Source organism: Calypte anna, chromosome 7 (genome assembly GCF_003957555.1).
Source record: "Calypte anna isolate BGI_N300 chromosome 7, bCalAnn1_v1.p, whole genome shotgun sequence".
Taxonomy (NCBI): Eukaryota; Metazoa; Chordata; class Aves; order Apodiformes; family Trochilidae; genus Calypte; species Calypte anna.
In genome coordinates this window covers 6120194-6145743 of record NC_044253.1, presented here as the reverse complement: position 1 = coordinate 6145743, position 25550 = coordinate 6120194, and the positions used below count along the sequence as shown (strand labels likewise).

Here is a 25550-nt window from a genome sequence, read left to right as displayed (position 1 = left end):
GAGAGGAACCTTCTGCATTGAGAAAGGTTCATGCACAGAGCTGTTTTGTGGGAGAAAGTGCTCTGAGCTCCAGCAAAGATGAACAAAACCTCAGAGGTGAAAAGAGAGGGAATAAGATGAGAATCAAACTGTTGCTTTGCAATAGCCAAGCTTAAATTGGTTTATACTGGAAAGAATGTAATATAGGAAAATGTAACATAGCATCCTAATCAGCTCTACCCCAGGGTTAGCTAGAAGGAAGCATATGAAAAATAGCTAAAAATGCTAATAATCTTCCAGCAATATTTTGATGCAAGTTGCATTAATTTGTTTATATTGCATTTGGGTTTTTTTTTGTTTTTGTTTTTTTGTTAAACAAACCAGAAATTATATGATCTGAACCAGTGGCAAAGAAATAACATTAGAGAACTTTTTGTTTCCAAACATTTTATCTGTTATGCATGAGCAATCCTACAGTGTTTGAGTTGTGTCATTGCTTTAGAAACAAATTCCTACAAACAAAAGCTTCACTCATAGGTATTGAAAAGAAACTGCAATAGGATCTCTTCTTTTCCTGTTGAAATATATTGGGGTTTTCCCATTATTTAAGCAGGAATGCAGTTTGTCTTATAATCTTCACTCAATTAAGAGTAGTAACTGCTAAATAAGAAATGTTCCCCCCACCCCTACTTTTTTTTTTTTCCCTTAGGAAAGGAAGAGAAGGTAATAATATTAAAATAATGTACTGCAAGATATCTCCCTTTGCATGTTCTCTGATCTTCTATCTTGATTTTAAGAGAATAGAAGGGGAAAGCAAATAGCCCTTCAGATCTGTTAGCTTCAAAAGATGAGTGAAAAGGAATGTACTAGCCATGAAAATGATCTGAATGACAAACATAAGGAAAGATAAGTGTAATTATTTTTATTATTCTTAAGAGGCAAACCTATTGGTGTGCCTTCACTCACACAAAAAAGTCTATTTAACATGACCCCAGGGAAATACCAATTCTTCTACTTAGGGGAATTGGGGTCATTTGTACAGAATATGTAGAAAATAGATCCTTCAGCAATGTGGTCTGGACTGCAGGGCCCTTCTGGGGAAGCTGGGATTTTTGGGTTTGTTCGTCCTCTTTATTTTCCTGCTAAAGAAAGGATGCCCTGAGGTAGGGTTTTGTAAAACACTTTCTCCCCATACATAAGAATGTCTAGGAAGAAGTATAAAAAGCTTTTCTGGATGTATAATTTGTACATTATGTGTACATGTGTGGAACTCCCACACACCCTAGCGGGACTTTGCTCTTACTGGGACTCACATCTTGTACTCAAGTTTCCTTCTGGGCAAATCTCCTGAAAGGCCCCAAACATTGGATTTCTCAAGGTTGTAGGTGGGAATTTTTTCACCATCTCTTTCTTCCTCCTTTAACTTTAATCTCAGAAAAGCATCTTTCCTGTACTTGGGCTGTGCTGACCCTTCACTTGCAAGTACAGCATCTCTGTTTTGTCTCCTGAGATAGATGAGATTGTGTGATGGCTGGAAGATACTTAATTTAGATAAAATGAATTATATGAGTATGCATTTTTATTAACTACAGTCAAAGTAGATTTAGTTGTTTTATCAGTTTTAGACTGCAGATAAGTAGCCACACTTCAGACCTCAAAACATTTAGTGTTCTTATCTCTTCTGTAGAATAGAGACAGTTGAAGTGGAAAGTTTTATGCAAGACCATATCTACAAAGTCCATTGCTACTTAGAAAAATGTAACAGCACTTTCTGTGAGTGGAATATAGAAAGTGATGAAGGGGTTTCCAAATTTCCATGTTCCTTCTTTCTGAATTGCAGTAAAGATAACAGTAAAGATAAAAGTCTATATGCTGTAAAATGCCATGGTGATCTGAATTCTGGAAAAGCATGATTAATTAAAAATACAAATGCATAGAGGAGTCCACAATCTGGTCTTATTTCACACCAGTCTGAATCTGTGTATCTTGAATGGATAAATTCAGATAAACTTGTTTAAAAATTTTAGCTGTGCCACCAGGCAGTGAGCAAACATGAATTTTGGAGAAGATGGGATGAATCCACCCCAATGGAGAACAGGATGGCACATAACCCCTTTTGTAATGAGATCTATGCATGGACAAGTAGATTTGTGGTGCCTTCCCTGGGGCTTGGAGGATGCCCCAGTAGGATGGGAGTTTGGCATTAGCAACAGAATTAACTGGGGGAGAAGGAGAATGGACAGGTGAGAGGAGGAGGCATCAGGATGAGTTGAAAAGTTGTTGATGGGCTCACGTAGGCCCACAATGGCTTCATTGCTGGTCCCTGACTGGCCAAGAGCAGTAAAGGATTTTGAATGTCAAACAGAAGAGCCAGAACTGGTGAGTGGGGAGCAGAGGAGGAAGGGTAGATTAAAATCTTTAGGTGTTACCTTGGATCTTGATGCTTTAAATATAATGCTGGGGGAGTTGTAAATATGTCACTAGTGCTGTTTTCTGGATTTAGTGTCTCTGCTTCAATGTGGAGTAGATGGAGAGCAGTGTCAGACTGCTGTGTTCCAGAGGAAGAATTTTCAAATGTATTTTCCTAAACATCATGATGCAATGTTTCCTACTCACCAGTTATCTGAAAGATGATACAAATAGATTTTTTCTTTTACCAAACCCAATGCCAAAAGAAATTCAGACTATTATGGACATTTGACTGGACAATTTTTAAGGGGCTGTCATCTGAGACTTGCCTCAGGTTGGGTTTGCCTCAGGTTGGCTGTGGTGCTGAGCACTCTACTGCTCTTGTGAAAGATGACCAAGGGGTGCTACCAAAGACTAGACCTAGCTGGAATATAACAGGCTGTGAATTATAATTTCATCCAATTATAATTAAAAACACCAGGCAGTGAATATATAACTAAAACAGAACTTTCAAAAGAAAGTCTGTGCTTTCTTAGTCACCTAAGTGATTTTCTAATTTGAGTTACTAGAAATTCTGTAAATGTTGTGTCCCATTTTCTCTCTTGTGTTATCTGGCATGTTTGATTCTCTTTATTTTCTGTGGTCTCGGTGTGTGAATATGCAACAGGATGCCTTAGTTTTATTTTCGAGTTGTGCAATAAATAATTCATCTTAAATATAACTTGATGATAGGTGCTACAAATAAATTGAACTAGAGTAATTTTAGTAATTGAGGGTCACTGAAAGAGCAAAAGAAGGAAGCATATTTTTGTATTTTGTTATGTTCCCTGAAAGGAGAAGAAGCATAATTTCTATCATTAATCATCTAATGCACTTCCATTGATTTTCTTTTTAATGTAAAATGAAAGTAGAAGCAATTCCAAACCTATAATAAAGTTAGGGGAAAAAAGGGACAATTGTGAAAGATTCCTTAGACTGATTGCTTGAAGTAGACACACTCAGAGTATGGTTATTCACTGGCCAAACTAAAATTGAAATATTAAAAAATCATACTGTTTTGTCTTTCTAGCCAGGCAGAGTGTGAACCACTTACAAAAAGAAAACACTTGTATTAAAATGAAAATAGTGCTAGACATGAATGTATCAATGCTGTGTTCTGCATTCAGTGTGGCTGGGAGGAGGAATGGGCTTTGTAGCTATGTATTTCTGTCTTACATCTCCTTAAAGAGTGGGCAGCCTAGGTTCACAGATGAAGAATTAAAACATCAAGTCCCATAGCTTGGCAAACTTGACATGTAGAGCTCAGTTGTTTGGGTGGTTGAAACCATATATTCCCAACCAATATCGTTGACAACCTCATCCCCAAATATCAAAGAGGGACATGGGTTAGTGGTGGTCTTGGCACTGTGCTAGCTTAATGGTTGGACTTGGTGATCTTAAAGGTCTTTCCCAACCAAAATGGTTCTCTGTAAAACATTGTACTCTGAGAAGTTATTTTAAAATGGAACAGAGGTGAATCCAGTTTAAGGCATTCAGTGATATAGGTCAGCCTGCTCTTATTTGACTGGGATATGCTGCTCTGGACACAGGTAAACCCTTGCAGAGGGATTGCTTTGTTCTCCTGTTCTCTCTACACTGTATGCCAAGAGGCTCAGAGCCATGAAGAGTGAGCCTTGTGGGAGGGATGTGCCCCTCTGCCATGCACACACCTCTGTATCTCTGTCCATCTGTTGGGTGCCAGTGACATGGAGCCACCAGGAGCTCTGTGGTTGGGTCAGACACATGGACACAGGGATGTCTGCCAATGACATGGAGCCACCAGGAGCTCTGTGGTTGGGTCAGACACATGGACACAGGGATGTCTGCCAATGACATGGAGCCACCAGGAGCTCTGTGGTTGGGTCAGACACATGGGCAGGGGGATGGCTGCCTGTTGGGGAGAGCTGTGGCTGCACTGGAGGTTGCTTCCCACCTGCAAGCTGGAGCTGGGACTCCCTCTGAAGCCTCTGTGCCTGGATCAACCTGTCCTTCCCCCTCTCTATATGTCTTATTGTGGGAAGGCTGCAAAGAGAAACCAAACCAAAGAGTAGCTAAACCATGGACCTTGAGAAGGACCTTCACAGAGTAGCATGCTTATTTCCCATTCCCTTTTATTTCTATTTATTTCTATTCCAAATGTCTCCCTATTACTGTCTCTTCCCTATGCTAATGCTCTCTACCCAACTTTGCTACCCAAGTCTTCCTTGACCCCTTTCATGCAAATCATTCCAGTTGCTTTCCTTTATCTTTTCAGTTGATATTTACCACCCTTATTGCTTCCCAACCTCATCTCAGGCTCCTCTTGTTTATCAGGCAGGTTGGTTGGGGTTGGTGTTTATTCAGTGCTCTGTTTGCTTGGTGGCATTTGTCAGCCCTTTAGCACTGCTGTCAATATCATTAATAATTACAGGATAGGGAAATGCCGATCTCAGAGACAGTTTTCCTGCTGAATATCTAGTTGTTCCAGCTCTCCCTGGTAATTTTACTAGATTTGTGTCTGTGATGTCCTTCCTTGCATTGTTTGTTCGTTTCCTCAGATTATTTTTAGTGGTAATTTTGATTTTCTTCTGTAAGTCTAGACTTGGGACAAACTCATTGCAGGGAGTGCTGCTGCATCCAAAGGGGGCTGTCACAGTGATGAGGTTGTATTTATGTCCTTCTAGAATCAGAACCTTAGACTTAAACCTGAGTCTCAGCTGAGCCATATATTATGTCTTCTAGTAGGTCTGCTTCAGGTCTCCTATAATTAGGGGTTGCATTAACATGCCAAGAATAACATAAATATTCCACATGGGATTTTGGAGAAACTTGTAAGTATCAATACAGAGAATAAATGAGGTCATCGTGAGTTATGAGACTACTTATAGTCAGCAAGTCTGGATGCTTGAAGATATTTTGTTCTTTTTTTTCTAATGTATTATCCCTGAACTCCTTTTTCACTCATGATTAGCAGAGTGTGTAAAAAATTATATGTTATTTTGTTTTATTGGCATAATGAGAATGATTATGCAATACAAAATGAGAATTTTTCTGAGCAATAAGAAGCTAAGCAGTTATATTAAAATAATTCCTTTGACTTTACATGCCAGCTTTGATTTTTCACACATTTTTAGGATCTGAAGCCAGAGAAGATTATTACATCGTTTTGTATACACCTCTTGGGAATCAGACCTCTTGTCTAGCCTCATAGATTATCCTGTTGTTTCTGCATTAAGTCCAGCCATTTGGTTTACATGGCTGCATAGCTTTCATTTTAGTGTTTGGCCTGAGTGTACCTTCCTGGAATTATCAGTCATTGTTTTGAGATGTTCTAATGACATTTAATTCCAGAGTTTTGAAACCACTAATTCAGCTTTCCCAAATTGAAGTGCCATGGTACAATATAATTTTGCTGGTCTGCAGATGATATTCTCACTCTTCAGCTTTTCACCCTTTGCAAGCTATTGAAATGTATTTTTGAAGGAGAATTGATTATAAGTTTGGTAAATGAATATGATTACCAAGGCTGTCTGTAATTGGTTTTTTACTTCAGAGGAACTATATTTCTGTTATCTTGCTTTACTGAATACAATGCTATGGCTGGAATATTTCTTTCTCAGGACACTCCTTTTGTTAGGCCCATCTGTAGTGCTCCTAAGTCAGGCAGGAGCTGACTGGGAGCAGCTGAGTTACCCCAGTTTGATGCTCACATTCTTGGGTGGTGATTTAACATCACCTGAGGATCCTTCCAATGGCTCTGCAATTTGACAGCATCCAAACATTTGATCTCACCATGTAAAAGTTTATAGAAGAAACATCTGCTATTTATTTTATTGTAAGATAAATGGAGTTAAAGAATATAACTTCCATATGCTTCTGCCTGCCATATGGTAAGATGATGGCAGACAAACACACTCCTGTGGGTGTAAAGAGAAAACCAAAAGACAGAGGCTGTTGTACTGAATAACCTGTTAGCAGTCCTTGTTCAGTATCCTGACATGTCCCTGTACCAGCAAAAAGGGAAATTTCTTCCTCAAGCTGTACATTTAACACTTGACTTATGCCTTGAAGCAAAGCAGTTGCATCTGCAGCTATTTTCATTGCTTGTGCCAATTGCAAACTTCTGTTGGCACTTTAAGGGATGGCTGTTACACAGTTCCAGCCCTTCCCTGGAGGAAAAAAAGAAAAAAAAAAAAAGTATTCCCTTTTAGCATTTGAAACCTTAGTTACATTTCTATTTAATGATCTTGGTTTTATTGTTACAGGAGGAGTACTTTTTTATTTTTGGTGTGCCCACTGTTGCTTAATATCAACAGAATTAAATTGTCAGCCTCCAGCTTGGCCCTGAGTGTTTAATTCCAGTTTGGTGGCATTGACTGGTGGTAATAAGAAGGAATAGGAGGAGTTCAGAAGGAAATCCTGCATTCCCCCTATTTGTGGGAATCAATATTATCATTTGAAACCCTTTATCTGGCACTGTCCTGGTATTAGCTGTTTCTATTCATATGTTTGGGTGCATTTTACATGCTACAGAGATGGGAGAAATCACACATTATGACTTGGAGTGATTTACTGTTATTCTGTGGGGTTTTTTCATTTATTTTTTTTTTCTCAGTGCATAGGGATGAAAATGGACTGCATTTCCCCTCCAGTGGTATCCCACTTAGGAAGAGATGTTGACATAGCAAAATGGCTTTGTTGCATGAGTTTATTTAAAACCATTGTGACAGAACTGAGGGATTACAGGGAAATATTTTATTATGTAACATAAACTATAAGTGAGCCAAACCAATCAGTAGTTTAAAGCCACAGAGAATAAACAATTTTGCTTACTTTCCTGAAGGTCCACTAAACACAAATTCGTTTCATTCTTTTTTTCCAGAACTGGCTGTGTTTGAAAATAGTTTTCTCTTAAAAGTTAAAGCTAGCTTAACTGGGAAATAAGTTTGCAGTGGGCAGAAATAAGGTGGCTTGTTCCTGAACAAACCCCTGGAGTGGATCCATCAGCTCTGCTGCTTCCTGGCTAGCTGGTCTCCATCCATTCAAATACCTCAATGGGCTTTTTAAAAATTATTTTGTTATTTAATATTTCTAGTCACTCATGCTGCTCATCTTAAGCATATAGCAGCCATTTCTTATGACTGACATTCTGTAAAGATCAGGCCCATTAAGCTGAGGCTTTTGAAGACAACTTGTTTCAAACTTAAGAAGTCATTCATTGGCATCATCATTGAAAATGTCTGGAGACTCCTCAGTGCATATTATTCCCTCCTAATATGACTGAAATGCATGACATGGATTTATCCCAGCCTGAGGAGGTGTGGGGTTTTAGTGTGTACAGGCACCAGAGGTTCATGGATGGCATTTATTTTGTGTGTGAAACCCAAGGAGTGTTGGATGTCCCAGCAAAGTGACACAGATGCTGGTTGGGTCACCAAAGAGCTGCTTATCTGGGCCTACCAGCTTAACAATAAAACTGTTGGCACTGTTAAGTGCAAAACTCCAGGAGAGGTGAATGTTTGTGCCTTAGGTAGTGTTTTAGGCATCAAAAGAAGCGTTTTGGGTATGCAGAATCACAGAATTACCTGGGCTGGAAAAGACCTTCAAGGTCACTGAGTCCATCTGTTGTCAACCAAACACTGACAGGACCTTAACTAAGCCATATCTCTAATGTCTGTATGACTCCTTAAATACCTCTAGGGATGGTGATTCAACCACTACCCTGGGCAGCCTGTTCCAATGCCTGATAAGCCTTTCACTGAAGAAATTCTTCCTAACATTCAATCTAAACCTCCCCTGGCACAACTTGAGGCCATTGCCTCCTGTCCTGTCACTTATATCTAGATTGAACAGATGGATCCTCAGCTCTTGACAACCTACTTTAAGGCTCTTTGGCTGCTGCCTTCTCCCCTGGCTGGCACTGAGGCTTCATTGCTGGATCAGAAATGCCCAGATTGAGTTACCAAGATCTGCACTTATTAAAATTTCTGAAGTGTTTTTAACCACCTGCCTGTCCTTTACTGCCTCGCAAGAGATCCTTCTCTTTGAGGTCCTATGTCTCTTAACTACACTATCCATTTTATTTTCCTCTTTTCACCCCGTTTCCATGCTTACACATGTATGATCCATTATATTATTTGTTGTTTTAATTTAACTTTCCTCCACCCGTTCTTACTATTGCCACTAATTTTTTCAAGCTCTACGTTTCTTTTCCAATATTAGCCCTGATCTCTTATGTGCTTATATATCCATCACTTTTAGCATCTAAATAGGCTCAGCCAACTCAGTCAATTATTTGCATGCTTAAAATTAGGGACATTTGTGCAGAAAATTGGGTCATTAGATAATAACCCATTCGAGCACGGAGTGTCTGGTTTAACATCGATATTTATAAGTTCCATCAGTGGTGTTGCCATTAATAAATGTCAGGAATGAATGATGGTCTTCTGTCAGCTAGCAGTAAAGACTGGAACTTGATGGTTTATTATGCCAATGCAAATGCTGCTCTGTGGGGGTGTCAGTGCAGGATATTCTTCACCTCCCTGCAGACTTGAGCGGCTGTAGCGATGCTGAGGAGATGGTTTGGATACTCTTGCCTTTATTTTGCTTCTGTTGCCAAATTTTGATGTCCTTGCTGAAGGCAATGAGGATACACAGACCTTGGGCACCAGAGTCTATTACTTGTTTAACCTTCCTGAAGAGGGCAATTACCCCGTTGTCCCTTGCAGAGGGGTGACCTCTGTCCTTGCACTCCCGTAATTGAGAAGGGGAATGTCTCTGGGTTTCTGCCTGCCAGAGGTGAGAGATCAGAAGGGTCACAAGGACTGAAAGTAAAAGGCAAGGATCAGCACCTTAGAGATAGTTATTAATATGCTGATTTACTGTCACTGGAGTCTAAAGAGCCATTTAACAATAGCTTGCCTTTTACCCGCTCTTCAAAATACTGATATTTTTTTTTCCCTTAGAAATCTGATTACATTTTAATAAGAATTTTTTTTCTTTCCAGGTGGTTGCCAGCCCATCCCTTGCACACATACACTACTGTAGTTAAAAAACAAAAATCATAATTTACTTATTGTGAAGTCCCACCCCAGTAAATCCTTTAACTGAAAGAAAACAGAGTTATTTTCCCCTCTTTCATCCTGCACTCCTAGTTACATTAAGTACTGGCAACAAGGAAAAAAACAGCCTCAAAAACCTGAAATATTTAGTAGTCTCCATAAAATAATATCACAGATTATGAAAGTTCAGTAATAAAATCTAATAAAGTCTTGATTAAATAATGTTGTCTTCTGTAGCTTTATGATACAATGTGTGGACTTGCCTGAAATCAGAGAGCCCAACATGACTAAACTCTCAGGACCAAATTCAATTCCTAATTCTGTCCTTGACTTTATGGCTTTAATCAAGTCATGACCTGACTTTGCTTTGGTCAACCTACAATGTAGGATATAAATACCCTATAATTTTGGAGATTTTGTGAGAATTATTATTAATGAAATTAAAGACTCCACATTGTGCAGGCTATTTTTATTGATTATAATTACTTATTATTAATTCACTGAAATTTTAGCAAGTTTTATTCTAGGCTTCCTGTGACTCAGACTTATACATTAATATTTTTCTCTGTCATAGAATCATAGAATCATAGAATCATAGAATCCTAGGGGTTGGAAGGGACCTCGAAAGATCATCTAGTCCAACCCCCCCTGCCAGAGCAGGGCCACCTAGAGTACATCGCGCAGGAACGTGTCCAAGCGGGTTTTGAATGTCTCCAGTGAAGGAGACTCCACAACCTCCCTGGGCAGCCTGTTCCAGGGCTCTGTCACCCTTACAGTAAAAAAATTTTTTCGAATATTCAACTTGAACCTCCTATGCTCCAATTTACACCCATTACCCCTTGTCCTATCACTGGTAATCACTGAGAAAAGCCTAACTCCATCTCCCTGACACTCGCTCCTTACATATTTGAAAACATTGATGAGGTCACCCCTCAGTCTCCTTTTCTCCAAACTAAAGAGACCCAGCTCCCTCAGCCTTTCCTCATAAGGGAGATGTTCCACTCCCTTAATCATCTTCGTAGCTCTGCGCTGGACTCTTTCAAGCACTTCCCTGTCCTTCTTGAACTGAGGGGCCCAGAACTGGACACAATACTCCAGGTGTGGCCTCACCAATGCAGAATAGAGGGGGAGGAGAACCTCTCTTGACCTACTAACCACACCCTTCCTAATGCACCCCAGGATGCCATTGGCCTTCTTGGCCACAAGGGCACATTGCTGGCTCATGGTCATCCTCTTGTCCACCAGGACCCCCAGGTCTCTTTCACCTACACTGCTCTCCAGCAGGTCAGCCCCCAACCTATACTGGGACATCGTGTTGTTCTTCCCCAAATGCAAAACTCTACACTTCCCCTTGTTGAACTTCATCATGTTTCTCTCTGCCCAACTCTCTAGCCTGTCTAAGTCTCTCTGAATGGCCGCACGGCCTTCCGGTGTGTCAGCCACTCCTCCCAGCTTAGTGTCATCAGCAAACTTGCTGAGGGTACACTCTATACCCTCATCCAAGTCGTTGATGAAGATATTGAACAACACTGGTCCCAGTACCGACCCCTGAGGGACTCCACTAGTCACACACCTCCAACCAGATTCTGCCCCATTGACTACAACTCTCTGACTCCTTCCTTTCAACCAGTTCCTGATCCACCTCACTACCTGATCACCAAACCCTGTCATGGCTATGGAGTGCCATTATCTACCCTAAAAATTAATCATTACAGTAAAAAAAAAAAAAGACAGTGTTTGAAGGAAAAGAGTAGTGGCCTAAAATAAAACTGGAGGGAAATCAGTGCATCTAAGTCCTCCAGCAAAGCCTTTTTGACTCTTGCCTGGCCCCAAAGGTGTCTATGTCCAAATCCAGAGACCTCAGCCCCACCCCAGCCTGGTGCCTTTCATTTCCTCTTGTCATGGCCCAGTCTTGGAGACCTGGTAGAGCTTTGGGCAGGAGCCCAGTGAAATGTGTCACACGTGAACAGGAGCTGCAGCCTTGGCGGTGCTGTGTGTGAAGGTGAAGCTCAGTGTGTGCTGGGGCTCTGCTCTGCCCACCTGCCAAGGGGCTTCATGCTGGATGGACCTCAGCAGGGTGACACTGTCCTTGGCTGTGACCTACAGAGCACTTCTTTCTTTTGGTTGTACTTTATTTTTTCTATTAATGGATCCATTCAGTAGTGCTCTTGCAGCAAGTTATCACCACTATAAAAAGCGAGCTTCTGGTAAGCTGCAGTAGCTGCAACCCCTTTCTGTCACAGCCTCAGGCTGAAGGCTTGTGCCCTTTCTCCTAAATATCTCCATTTATGCAAAGCTTCAGATGGTGGGAGAGCACAAGGGGCACCACTGTGTTGAGTGAACTCTGTTTGGAAGGGGCAGCCCTGGTGTTTGCACCTTGCTGCAAGGAGCATTGAGCTGCAGCATCTGCTGCACAGGCAGAGCAGATGTTCAGCACTCTGTGTGGGAAAGCTGCTAAGACAGTTCTTCCCTGCATATGGAGTATGGAATAGATAGTCTGAGAGAAGGAAGCTTTCTTGTGTTTTTTTTTTTCCTTTTTATTTTCTTTCCACTTTCAGTTCCATAGGTAGTGTATACACCACAGCTTTGGAACCCTGGCCTTGACCAAATAGTTTTATGGGGTGTTGCCACAGTGTTACATCTTTTCTTGTTTGGTCATACAATGTGTGTCACGGTTTAACACTGACCCGGCAATTAAACCGAATAACAGACGCTCTCTTTAATCTCTCTCTCCCCTCAATGAAGAAAGGAGAGAGAATAAGGGAGAGAGACTTATGAGTTGGAAACTAAACTACACAACTTTAATGAAACAGTAATGGTAAATAGGGAAAAATTACTAAATATATACAAATATACAGGAAAATGGAAACCACATTCCTCCCCCCTTTCCCCCAATAACTCTCACGTCACCACCGAGGCTGTAGGGCAGCCCTGGGAAAGTCCAGGCTGGACTCCTGGAGTCGGCAGCAGTCGGGAACCGGAGGCAGGAACACACAGATATGGGCTGGCACGGATCAGGACCACAGGCAGATGAACAGACAGGATCCTTCCAGGATGCCGGGTGAAGGAAGGGAAGCAGGAAAAGATCCGGAAAAGATCTGGCTCGGCCCTCGTGATGCCTCAAGTTTATACTGAGTGTGACGTATATGGGATGGAATACTCTGTTTGGTCAATTCTGGCATCTATCTTGTCTGTTCCTCCCTAAAGGAGGGCTCAGGTGGGGCCTCTGTGTCCTCCTGGACAGTAAAATGTTTTCATGCAGAGCTGAGCAGTGTCCTTGGCCTGCATACCAGTCTCTAGCAGTAACTATAAACATCAAGTGTTATCAATCCTAGAAGCACACACACTGTCTGAGAAACTTGCTGTTAATTTCAGAGAGACTTAGCTAAAAGCAAAAGTACAGAAACAGAAAACCACCTTTATCCTGGTCCAAACCAGGACATTCCACCCCTTATTCCATACCATTTGCGTCATGCTCCAATCATTACTATCCCTTATCCTTAAACATATTATACACAAATTATTATTATCTCTGTGCTAAAATTCACTAAGTAATTCAGTCTACAATTGCAGAATGTTCATCTATTGTAGCAAATTCTCAAAAGAAGGACCAGTCTTCACAGTTCATGTCCATGGTCCACAAGTTGCAGGTTGCAGATGATAATTTCAAGGAAGTTACTGGATGCCAGCCGATGAACCTAGTTCTGGTTTCATCACCACAAAATCATCCTGAAAAACACTCATAGAATACTGTTAGTTTATGCAACAGTTCACATAACAGTAGTTATGGTGGGATACAAGTTCATGACTCCCAAAGAGTCTATGCATTACTGATTAAACTAGACAAGCAGAAATTAGGAATTCTCACCTAGTGTTAGATTCCCTTGTGGTACACATTGTACTTCTCCATCTTTCATCATCACCCACCAAGTGTGTCCAGGCCCTTGAGCGAAAGCAACCCCACGAATGGGTTTACCTTTGCCCGAGGCAGGATAAATCCAAACTGTTTTCCCTAGCAGATTCTTTTCATGCACCACAGGCACTTTGTCCCCATCTACTGTGTGTAGAAGATCTGACTGAGCAGGACCAGCTCGATTGATGGAACCCCTGGTATTAACTAACCAGGTGGCTTTTGCCAAGTGCTTGTCCCAGTTTTTGAAAGTTCCACCACCCATTGCTTTTAAGGTAGTTTTTAACAGACCATTATACCTTTCAATTTTACCTGAGGCTGGTGCATGATAGGGGATATGGTATATCCACTCAATACCATGTTCTTTGGCCCAGTTATTTATGAGACTATTTTTGAAATGAGTTCCATTATCTGACTCAATTCTCTCTGGTGTACCATGTCTCCACAACACTTGTTTCTCTAGGCCCAGAATGGTGTTCCGGGCTGTGGCATGAGGCACAGGATATGTTTCCAGCCATCCTGTACTTGCCTCCACCATTGTAAGCACATAGCGCTTACCCTGGCGAGTTTGAGGCAGTGTGATGTAGTCGATTTGCCAGGCCTCCCCATACCTATATTTTGACCATCTCCCTTCATACCATAGAGGTTTCAACCTTTTAGCTTGCTTAATTGCAGCACATATGTCACAATCGTGGATAACCTGCGAAATAGAGTCCAAAGATAAATCCACCCCTCGGTCACGAGCCCATCGATATGTTCCATCCCTGCCTTGATGACCTGAAGCATTGTGGGCCCATTTGGCCAAAAACAGTTCACCTTTATGGTCCCAGTCCAGATCTATTTGGAACACTTGAGCAGCCTCATCTGCTCGTTGGTTGTTTCGATGTTCCTCAGTAGCTCGATACAAAGGTACATGGGCATCTACGTGACGCACTTTTACATCAAGTTTCTCTAACCTAGCAGCAATGTCTTTCCAGAGTTCAGCAGCCCAGATAGGTTTATCTCTACGTTGCCAGTTGTTTTGCTTCCACTGCTTTAACCAACCCCATAAGGCATTTGCTACCATCCATGAGTCAGTATAGAGATAAAGTCTTGGCCACTTTTCTTGTTCAGCAATGTCCAAAGCCAATTGGATAGCTTTTACCTCTGCAAATTGACTTGATTCACCATCTCCTTCATCTGTTTTTGCAACTAGTCGTGTAGGATTCCATACAGCAGCTTTCCACCTTCGATGGCCTCCTACCAGACGACAGGATCCATCAGTGAAAAGAGCATATTGTTTCTCACTCTCTGGTAGTTGGTCGTATGGTGGGGCTTCTTCAGCCCGTTTTACCACTTTTCCTGGTGGCATTCCAAAGTGTTTGCCTTCTGGCCAATGTGTTATTGCTTCTACAATTCCTGGACGATTGAGTCTTCCTATCCTAGCTCTCTGTGAGATTAAAGCAATCCATTTACTCCAGGTAGCATCGGTAGCATGATGGGAAGATTCTCTACCTGTGTACATAAAACCCAGTACAGGTAATCGTGGCACTAGGAGGAGCTGTGCTTCAGTACCAATCACTTCTGAAGCAGCTCTGACTCCTTCGTATGCGGCCAGTATCTCTTTTTCAGCAGCTGTGTAGTTGGCTTCGGAGCCTTTGTAGTTTCGACCCCAAAATCCTAGAGGTCGGCCTCGAGTCTCTCCTGGAGCTTTCTGCCAGAGGCTCCATGAAGGACCATCACCTCCATCTCCGGTGTAAAGCACATTTTTGATGTCTGGCCCTGTTCGAATTGGTCCAAGGGCCATTGCCTGTACAATCTCCTGTTTAATATTCTCAAAAGCAGCTTGTTGTTCTGAGCCCCATTTAAAGTCTTTCTTCTTCCGAGTAACCTCATAGAGAGGTTTCACAATCTGATTATATAAAGGAATATGCATTCTCCAGAAACCAACAGTTCCTAAGAAGGACTGAGTTTCCTTTTTGGTAGTTGGTGGGGCCATAGCAGTTATTTTGTTAATCACGTCCATTGGGATGTGGCGACGTCCATCTTGCCACTTAACTCCCAGAAACTGTATCTCTTGTGCAGGTCCCTTAACCTTGCTCCTTTTAATAGCAAAACCAGCCTCTAGGAGGATTTCAATTATCTTCTTACCTTTCTCGTAGACTTCCTTTGCTGAGTCACCCCACACAATAATGTCATCGATGTACTGTAAATGTTCTGGAGCTCCACCCTTTTCCAAGGTGTCATGGATCAGTCCATGGCAGATGGTAGGACTGTGTTTCCACCCCTGGGGCAGTCGATTCCAAGTGTACTGGACACCTCTCCAGGTGAAGGCAAACTGTGCTCTGCATTCTGGTGCTATAGGAATAGCAAAAAATGCATTAGCAATGTCAATGGTAGCATACCACTTGGCTGCCTTTGACTCCAGCTCATACTGAAGTTCTAGCATGTCCGGCACAGCAGCACTTAGTGGTGGTGTAACCTCATTCAGGGCACGATAGTCCACTGTCAGCCTCCACTCTCCATTTGGCTTTTTCACTGGCCATACAGGACTGTTGAAGGGTGAATGAGTCTTGCTGATCACTCCTTGGCTCTCTAATTGCCGGATCAGCTTGTGAATGGGGACCACAGCATCTCTGTTGACACGATATTGTCTACGATGCACTACTGAAGTAGCAGTTGGCAGACGCTGGTTTGTAGTCCTCAGCAATCCCACTACAAAGGATTTATCTGAAAGGCCAAACAAAGTATGCAGCCATTCTGCATTCTCAGTCTTAATAGCTGCAGTACCAAAGGACCAGCGGTACCCTTTCGGGTCCTCAAAATCACCTCCCTTGAGGTAGTCTATGCCAAGGATGCACGGAGCATCTGGACCAGTCACTATTGGGTGTTTATGCCACTTTATTCCAGTGAGGCTCACATCAGCCTTCACAATAGTCAGTTCTTTAGATCCTCCCGTCACTCCAGAAATAGTGACGGAGTCTGTGCCTTTCTGATTCGATGGCATTAGGGTGCACTGTGCACCAGTGTCCACCAAGGCTTTATACTTTTGTGGCTCTAATGTGCCAGGCCATCGAATCCACACAATCCAATAGATTCGGTTGTCCCTCTCCTCCACCTGGCTAGAGGCAGGGCACCTCTAAGCTTGAGCACATACAGCATTGGCAGTAGGTGCATTACTGGAGCTTGCATCCCCAGTACTCACACCTGATGTGCAGGGATCTTGAGTCACCAGCATATTTGGATTGGGTAGCTCCACACTGGAGATTTGAGCAGCCATCTTTTTAGAAGGACCTCCTTTTGCCTTCGGCTTACTCATCAACTTAATCACTCGGTCCTGTAGGTCAGCAGTAGGTTTCTTGTCCCACTTTGTCATGTCCTCTCCACACTCACACAGGAGTGCCCATAGAATTCCTCTTGGGATATTCTGTTTCCCTCGATTCTGTCTCATAGGAGGGCGTCTCCTCTTAATGGTGGCAATGGGGCGTCCTCCGTCTGTCTGAGGAAAAAGGGGTGAATGCAGTTTCTCAGATGCTCTCTTGATAGCTGAGACCCAGGCCCGATGAGGGGCTGTGACAGCCTCTTCACACTCTCGTGCAGTTTTAATCACATCACCCACAGTTGTATCCACTTCTGCAGGAACCCATAGCAGTACTGATAGAGTATGGTTAAAAGGTGATGGTGCAGCATGCACAAACCTTTGCAACATAGGTTTAGGACATGGTACGTGATAAGGGTCTTCAATGTCATCATCATTATAGATCACTTCTCGTACAACCAATTCTTCCAGATACCTGATAGCTTTTCCAAGTGTGGCTGCTTTGACCTTGGGGCAATCTATTGCCTCTTTATAGGGATATCTCTCCCTGACAGCTGACAAGAGTCGTTTCCACAGGCTAGTAGTTCCAGCCTTTTCCCCAAATGCCCGATCAATAGCTGCATCTTTGGCTACAGGGCCCAACTGCCTGGCTTCCTTCTGAGTTAATGTTATGGTAGCAGCCCCATCATTCCAGCATCGGAATAACCAAGAGAGGAGTGGTTCACCTGTAAAACGGCTGTAGTCTTTTCTCAGAGTACGCAAGTCTCTCATGGAATAGGGCTGAGCAGATTCTGAGTCTGAGTCCTCATCTGACTCTGCACTAGCTGCTCTACGAGGAGAGGCAGTATCCTCTATTTCCTCTATCACCTGGTCATCTTGTTCAGACTTGGAAGGGTTAAGGCTCGCTTCTGATTTCCCTTGTTTTCCTTTTTTCCTAGTTACAGGGTCAACAAGTAACTGTGTGGGCTGAGGGGGAGAGGCTGAGGCATCTGCAGCAGTAGCAGCAGCAGGGCTTGCTTTCTGAGCAGCAGCAGTGTCTGTGGGAGTAGACACAGCAACTGGAGCTGTAGCAGAAACACTGGCGATGCTGGCCGGCCTTATCTGAGTTGTGCCCTTGCGTGAGGGGGGGCGAAAAGCGGCTGCAGAGGCAGGAGTGGGGGTGCTCTCTTTACGAGGCAAGCTCGTTCCCCTAGTTGTAGTTGTCTTATTCCTCACCAATATATAGTAGCACATGAACACCTGAACACCAAAAATCAGGAGGCACAAACCTATAACAATCATAATGCCATTTAGACAAGAATCCACTGAACTCAGCCCAAGGGTGGTATGTTTCCTCAAAAGAACTCTGAAAACATAATTACGAACAAAGTTCTTAATCCTTCTATGAAACATCACTGCACCATACACCATGATATACATCAATATTGAGGACCATATTGCAACGATGGTCCTTAAGCGTCTCTTACGATAGGAAAGCCACATATTAGCACTCATTCCAGCTGCAAAAATACACATCACATTCCCTAAATTCCAAAGGTACGGCATGATTGGTTTAATTTCCAACCCTGTGAAATTTCCAAAGAACAAGGTCTGATTCCAGCTCATGAAAGCCATTCTTTCACTGGAGTTGGAATTCAAACTGTTCAGGCAATTTAGTCAAAATTTAAACTGGACTCGAGCCAATTAGCTCGGGCCCCACGTTGGGCGCCAATAAATCTGTCACGGTTTAACACTGACCCGGCAATTAAACCGAATAACAGACGCTCTCTTTAATCTCTCTCTCCCCTCAATGAAGAAAGGAGAGAGAATAAGGGAGAGAGACTTATGAGTTGGAAACTAAACTACACAACTTTAATGAAACAGTAATGGTAAATAGGGAAAAATTACTAAATATATACAAATATACAGGAAAATGGAAACCACATTCCTCCCCCTTTCCCCCAATAACTCTCACGTCACCACCGAGGCTGTAGGGCAGCCCTGGGAAAGTCCAGGCTGGACTCCTGGAGTCGGCAGCAGTCGGGAACCGGAGGCAGGAACACACAGATATGGGCTGGCACGGATCAGGACCACAGGCAGATGAACAGACAGGATCCTTCCAGGATGCCGGGTGAAGGAAGGGAAGCAGGAAAAGATCCGGAAAAGATCTGGCTCGGCCCTCGTGATGCCTCAAGTTTATACTGAGTGTGACGTATATGGGATGGAATACTCTGTTTGGTCAATTCTGGCATCTATCTTGTCTGTTCCTCCCTAAAGGAGGGCTCAGGTGGGGCCTCTGTGTCCTCCTGGACAGTAAAATGTTTTCATGCAGAGCTGAGCAGTGTCCTTGGCCTGCATACCAGTCTCTAGCAGTAACTATAAACATCAAGTGTTATCAATCCTAGAAGCACACACACTGTCTGAGAAACTTGCTGTTAATTTCAGAGAGACTTAGCTAAAAGCAAAAGTACAGAAACAGAAAACCACCTTTATCCTGGTCCAAACCAGGACAAATGTGTCATTGCTTAAACTGTTACTCCAACCCTTAAAATGCCTGCCTCCTTGAGAATATTGAATTTATAACATCATTTAGATAATTCTCTGCTCAAATAAGAACATGTCTTTCTGGTTTTGTGAAACTCCCAGTACATCTTTGAGTGCCGCGGGAATAATGACCTAAGAATAAATCAGCTTCATCCTATTAACCCAAGAGAGTGAATCTCACACAGAACACGAGTCCTGACTGCGTGGAGAAGAACACAATATATATATAAGAATACCCAGCTTTCTGTGCCTTTCCTTTTCAGCTGTTACGTGTCTCTCAGAGCACAACGACTCCGCTGATGTTGGTGACTGCGTGCGGTGGGCAGGAGCTATGCCACCTCTTGTACAGGACTGTCTCATTCCCTGCAAAGATGACTGCACATTCACCCCCTGGTCTAAATTTACAGCGTGCTCATCTGGTTGTGGATCAACTAGAAGCAGGAGACGGTCACTCACAGGTATAATTTTTTATAATATTTATCTGATGGGGAGATTTGTGAGTTATGCCTCTCAACTGTTGGTGGACTCACGTTGGGGCTTGGGGAGAATCCAGACAGAACAGGGATCATCTGTAACTGATTTTTGGTCTGATATTGATAATTGTCTGCTTTATGCACACACGTTTTGCTATGAGAACAAAACTCAGTGGTGGAAAGACATTTTTAGACACAAGTTGAATAAAACTGTGACTGCCTCGTGCAAGTTTATCTGACCTATTAATCTGGGAAGCATGAAGCAAATCTCTATATAAGAATAAAAATCAGTTTGATTTTTCTCTTTCACACCATTGAAATCTGGATGATGTTTAAAACTGGGAGTTTTGTGCTCAGCAGTATTCAGTGTTTCAACAGGGAAAATTAACACCATGAATAAAGAAAAAACTATCATTAAAACAGTTCTGTTTGATCTTTTATATATATTCATTAAACACTCTAGTTCAAACCATTTCATGGAGCAGCCTATCGAATGTGCTGTCGTGGTTTATTATGGTATTTGAATGCTGAACAAACTGAAGAGCTTTAAAACTCTATAACATTAATAGTTTGCAACTGCTTGTTTTGTGAGGACTTGTCTTCCCCCTACATGCCTAGCTAAATTAAATAAAAATGAATTATACTGTTTTCAACAGGTTTACAAGACATTTACTGTTATTGTTATCCTACACACTTAGATCTTTTCATATTTCCATGCTCTGAGAGCTGTGGTGTAGCTGGCTTGAGTTTGCTCCATTAATAGAGGTGAAACTTCAAAGACTTCTACTATGGAGTAAAATGCTAATATTGCTATAAAAATATCTGCTGTGGTAATGCCTGGGGACTGAATGGCAGCAAAGTGTGGTGGCTACCACTGCTTCTTTCTTTTTTACTCACTTGCACCTGGCTGTTTGGCTGTCTTGTTATTCAATTTGTTACTGCTGGAATGATCCAAGTTTTTACCAGCTAACAATTCCAGTATACAAGGCTTCATTATGACTTCAAGCTGCTGTTTGTCAGTATGGCTCATTAAAGGATGAATACTTCTTTTTTATGTGACAATCATTATTATACAGTGTTCCCTTGCTTCTGATGAAGAGTGTTTTAAAATATTCCCTACATCAATGCCTGGATATTTGTTGGAGTAGAAATCTGCTATCTCTATCAGAATAATTGGTGCCTAATCTTATAGAAAATATGGAAGAATTGAGTGAACACTTCCTTCCAGGTAGTTTTAAATCTGATTTTTATTTATGAGAGTCCATGTGAGTTACTAAATAGAGTGGTCCCACCTCTTCCCTTTTTTACTCATAGGCCCATTCAACTGAGTGGACCTGATGTTCAGGTTTTGATGTCTTGTCTCCTCACATTTGTGACCTGCATTTGGGACCCAACACCACCAAACTCTCTTACACCATTTTGCTGGGATCCCTTCCTCCCACTGGGAAGGAACTCTTGGTCTCAGCCCCTTTCCATCACAGATGTCCTGAAAAGAAAGGGGTGAACATGAAGTAGATGTCCCAGGTGGTGCTGGGCTGGGGATAGCACAACCCCACAGCAAGAAGTGAGGGAGGACAGAATCAGAAATAAGCCTGGGCTTGACTATGTTCAGAAGGAGAAGTTGATGAGATTAGTGCTGCCCTTCCTGAATAAAATTTCATGAGAATTAGAGCTGGTCAAAAGTCTTGAAAAAAAAATCTCATCCACGTGAACTCCCTACAAAGATTTAAAGAAAATGCTGTTTGGGAAGGGCTTCATGCTGTGGAGACTCCTTTGTCCATTTGTATTTCTCCCTTCTGTCAGCATGCATGAATTGTACCTCCTTGTTCATCACTGTGTGTGTCTGTGCCCAAGTGAATGCTTTGGCTTCATTATAAGAGCTCATTAACAATGTCATTTAGAAGGAATCTGCTAATTGTTTGCTGAGATTTGCTTGCCTCCCACTCAGTTTTTAATAGTATTATTCATTTCACTTTGTAAGTAATCATAGACTCTACATGTAAAATTAGTCATTGCTTAAGAAGCAAAAGACTTATTACAGAACATATCAAAATTCAAAGTCATTATAATGAAAACACAGTTTTTAGGTGAGACTTCAGTTCATTAATGCAGTCATTTATTTCACTGTACTTTGGATACAGTGACTTTTCCTTTTTGTGGAAAGATATATTATTAATGTTTTATGTAATTTTAATGTATAGCATATACTAGCTGATAGTATTGAATGTATATAGTATTTGTTAGTGTTCCAAAATCTAAATTTAAAAAGAAAGAACTACTTAATTGAGGATTTATGTCCTTGAAAGTTTTTACAGAGGTATTTTTGATAGTGATTTCTAAGCAATCTGTAAAGATGATAAAAATATCACCATCACTAATTTGAAAACTACTTCTGTGTGAAGAGTGTGGGATGAATGTCATTTTTGCCCTCAAAATAGGGCTTTGGCAGCAGCTTCGTTAGATGGAAGTTTCCTGCAAAACAGATGGCAGGGCAGGTTGGGAAAAAAGTGTTGTGGAAGTGTGAGATTATTAGCATCCTTACCTGTGTCTGGTGGGTTTCATGGACTAATGGCAAAACAAGGGCAGGTCCCAAATTCCCATCTTTACTTACAGGATGCAGAGTAGACAGCTCTATGTATACACTGAGTTTGTGGCTTCTGTCAGCTCATCACACATAAAGTGCTGGAAATGCCACTAGAGAGCTCCTCATCTATTTAAAGCCTTTTAAAAGATTTTCCTTGAGTTATGTTGGGGCTGTACCTCTTATACCTTACCTGAATCTGCTCATAAATTTCTATATATATATTTATGTATATAAAACCATAAAGATGCCAGAGCTATTTGGTTTCTGTGTTTTTATTACCCCTTGGTGCCAGCAGACTTTGAATTCCCCGGAACAATACAATGAATACAATTTTGAAAGAGCTGGGGCTTAAAGAACAGTGATATTAAGGGTCTGCATTTGGTGTCCTTTTCTTTGGAGGTACATATTTGTATGCAAGCAGGTATGGGTGACAGCCAGCTTCTGCTCCTGCTGACATGTGGTGAAATGACTCTTGATTCCAGGCTATAAAGAGAGTTGTTACATTATAGAATTGGGTTTTTTTGTTTGTTTGTTTTGTTTTAGTATCTCATTTTTTTGTGCAATACCAAAGAGAAAACATTTCCTTTGGGATCAAAGCTTTAAAAACTTTTTGCAGAAGTCTTTTTAGCATGTCCAAGATCCCCAAGGGAACCTTTAGAGGGTGGGATATGGATGTGGTTTCTTAGTGAAGATGAATTCTCCCCTTCTGTGCAGATGCCAAATGCAAAGATGTTCCTGGGCTCAGCCAGCCAAAAGATTACTCTGCGTCACGCAGGCTAACCCATGCCAAGAAAAACATTGATTTTTTTTCTTTAGAAGTTGTATACAAACCTGTGTTCCCTGGAGCAGTTTTGGGGATGCAGGGAACATGAATTCTCTCCTTTATCTCCTCCGGGTCATCTTCTTATGCCTACAAGTCCTCCAGGAACCGGGCAAGGATGCAGAGGTTTACTTGAATGCTGCTGCTTCCTGATGCTACTGAAAGTGCCTTCTTTTAAAGCCTGTTGAAGGAATAGAGCAAAAGAAAACATTAAACCAAATCTAACCATTGAAATGCTTTCCAGCCCTAATAATTTACTGAGGATTATCTTTGCTGTTTTCTTCAAAGTACGGTTTGTGTGCCCAGTGCATCTTGAACTAATTTATAAAGTAGCCTCAAAGAAGTCGTAGCCAATGTATGGTCCTCTGGAAGTTGTCCTGGCAACCACTGTTTGGGAGCAAATAGAGACAAAACAATCAATTTATTTTCATCAGGTAATTAGAGAAAAATAATATTATATAAAATTACAAAGCATTTTCTGGGCACACTAGAATAAGACTTTGGATTTTCCTCCTTGCCCTCCCCATCAAAACAGTATTTCCGAGTTCTCTGGTTGCCCCTGGAATGAAACCCATTGTCCTTGCACTCCAGAGCACTGGCAGCAGCTAATAGATGCTCCAGAAATATTCCTGGATATTAACATTCAGATTGTCTCAGTTCTGGTGCGTTGAAACTCATTCAAGTGTAAATAATACCCCGTGTTGTTATCAAGAGCAGCAGACGTCGAGCTAACCAACAGATTTCTCTGCTTGGAACAGGGCGAAGCAGGAAGCGAGACAAATGCCAGAACGCTGAGGTTTATCCTCAAGTGGAAACAGAGCCGTGTCCCTGCCAGGAGTTCACTTCCCAGCCCCATGGGAACTGGTCTGACTGCGTTGTTGGTGGAGGTGCCTCCCAAACACGGCCGGGATCCCCAGAGTCCCACTCGGGTGCCCAGGAGTGCGGGCAGGGTGTGCGTCTGCGCGCTGTCGCCTGTTACGACGAGACGGGCAAACTGGTGGAACCATCTCACTGTAGCACTTCAGGTAAGGAGGTACCAAAAGGCCCACAAGATTTTGTCATGCTTTAACACTGGCCCAGCAATGAAACGGAGTAACAGCTGCTCTCTATTAATCCCCCTACCTGATAAAGGAAGGAGAGAGAATAAGGAAGACGCAGGGGTTGGAAGCTGAACTACACAGCTTTAATGGAACAGTAATGATAAATAGGAAAAATTACTGAATGTATACAATTATACAGGAAAATTGATACCACGTTACTCCCCTCACTCCCCCAATAACTCCCACGTCACCACCGAGGCTGCAGAGCAGCCTTGGGAAAGTCCAGGCTGGAATCCTGGAGTCAGCAGCAGTGAGGAGCTGGAGGCAGGAACACACAGATTCAGGCTGGCAGGGATCAGGACCACAGGCAGAGGAATGGATGGAATCCTCCCAGGATGCCAAAGCAAACAGTGACAGGTGAAGAGGGGGAACCAGGAAGGGGTTTGACCCTTTGTGATCCCTCAGATTTATACTGAGTATGACATGTATGGGATGGAATACTCTGGTCAATTTTGGCCACCTATCTTGTCCTGTACCTCCCCAAGGGAGGGCCTCAGGTATAGCCTTTTTACTCCTTCTGGAGGGCAAAATGTTCCTCAGAGCTGAGCAGTGTCCTTGGCTCTGCATCCCAGTCTCCAGCAGTAACTATAAACACTGAGTGTTATCAGTCCCAGCAGCAGACACTGACTGAGAAACTTGCTGTTAATTTCAGCAGTGCAGCTACTTACAAGAGACTTAGCTGAAAGCAAAAGTAGAAATCAGAAAATTGCCCTTATCCTGGCCCAAACCAGGACAGATGTGTAAATAGCTCAGCATGGTTGCCTGCTCATGGTTTTGTAGTCCTCTGTAGGGGTGTTCCTGCTCACTTGCTGGAGCAGCTTTGATGAGGTTGCTGGGAGTGTTGGACACCCTTCTGATATCTACTTATTACTCTTAATACCAAAGTTTTCCTCAGTAAAAGGGTCTGCTGGCACTGGGAATGAGTAGAAGAGAAATAAAGTTGGCTCCGATGTCAGAATGCCGGAGGCAATTTTTTTTTTGGTATATATTTTAAAACATATAGTTTAGTATAAACTACAGAGAAGCTGTATTTCAATTAGAATTTTGTTTGAAGTTATTTCCTGCTTCAGCTTTTACTTGTTTTAGGTTTTATTCCTTTCCACTCAATTTAGAAGTATATGTGTGATTGTTTTCAGCAAAGGCATCAGGAATTTTCTTGAGACAATCATGTTTAATTACAGAACCCCTGTGATGTCACCTGCTGTCACTCATGCCAAGGGCACATGACTTCAGCAGTCAGTGATCTCATTCGTCCAGTTCTGTGCCAGGCTCCAGCTTAAATTGGTGCACAGCAAATATTCCTGTGCCACTGCTTGCTGGGGCTCTGGGCTGTGATTCTCTCCACTGATAATTCACATGTAATCAAGTATCCTGT

At 42.2% G+C, this 25550-nt stretch overlaps 1 protein-coding gene across 1 annotated transcript in view; it reads left to right on the top strand.

Moving 5' to 3' along the window:
• The window catches only part of THSD7B (thrombospondin type 1 domain containing 7B), a 271583-nt gene that overhangs the window by 146292 nt on the left and 99741 nt on the right, over positions 1–25550 (top strand). The window contains exons 12-13 of the mRNA XM_030454359.1: positions 19462–19656; positions 23834–24100. Coding sequence (XP_030310219.1) covers positions 19462–19656; positions 23834–24100 — 462 coding nt within the window. The remainder of the gene's footprint in view (positions 1–19461; positions 19657–23833; positions 24101–25550) is intronic.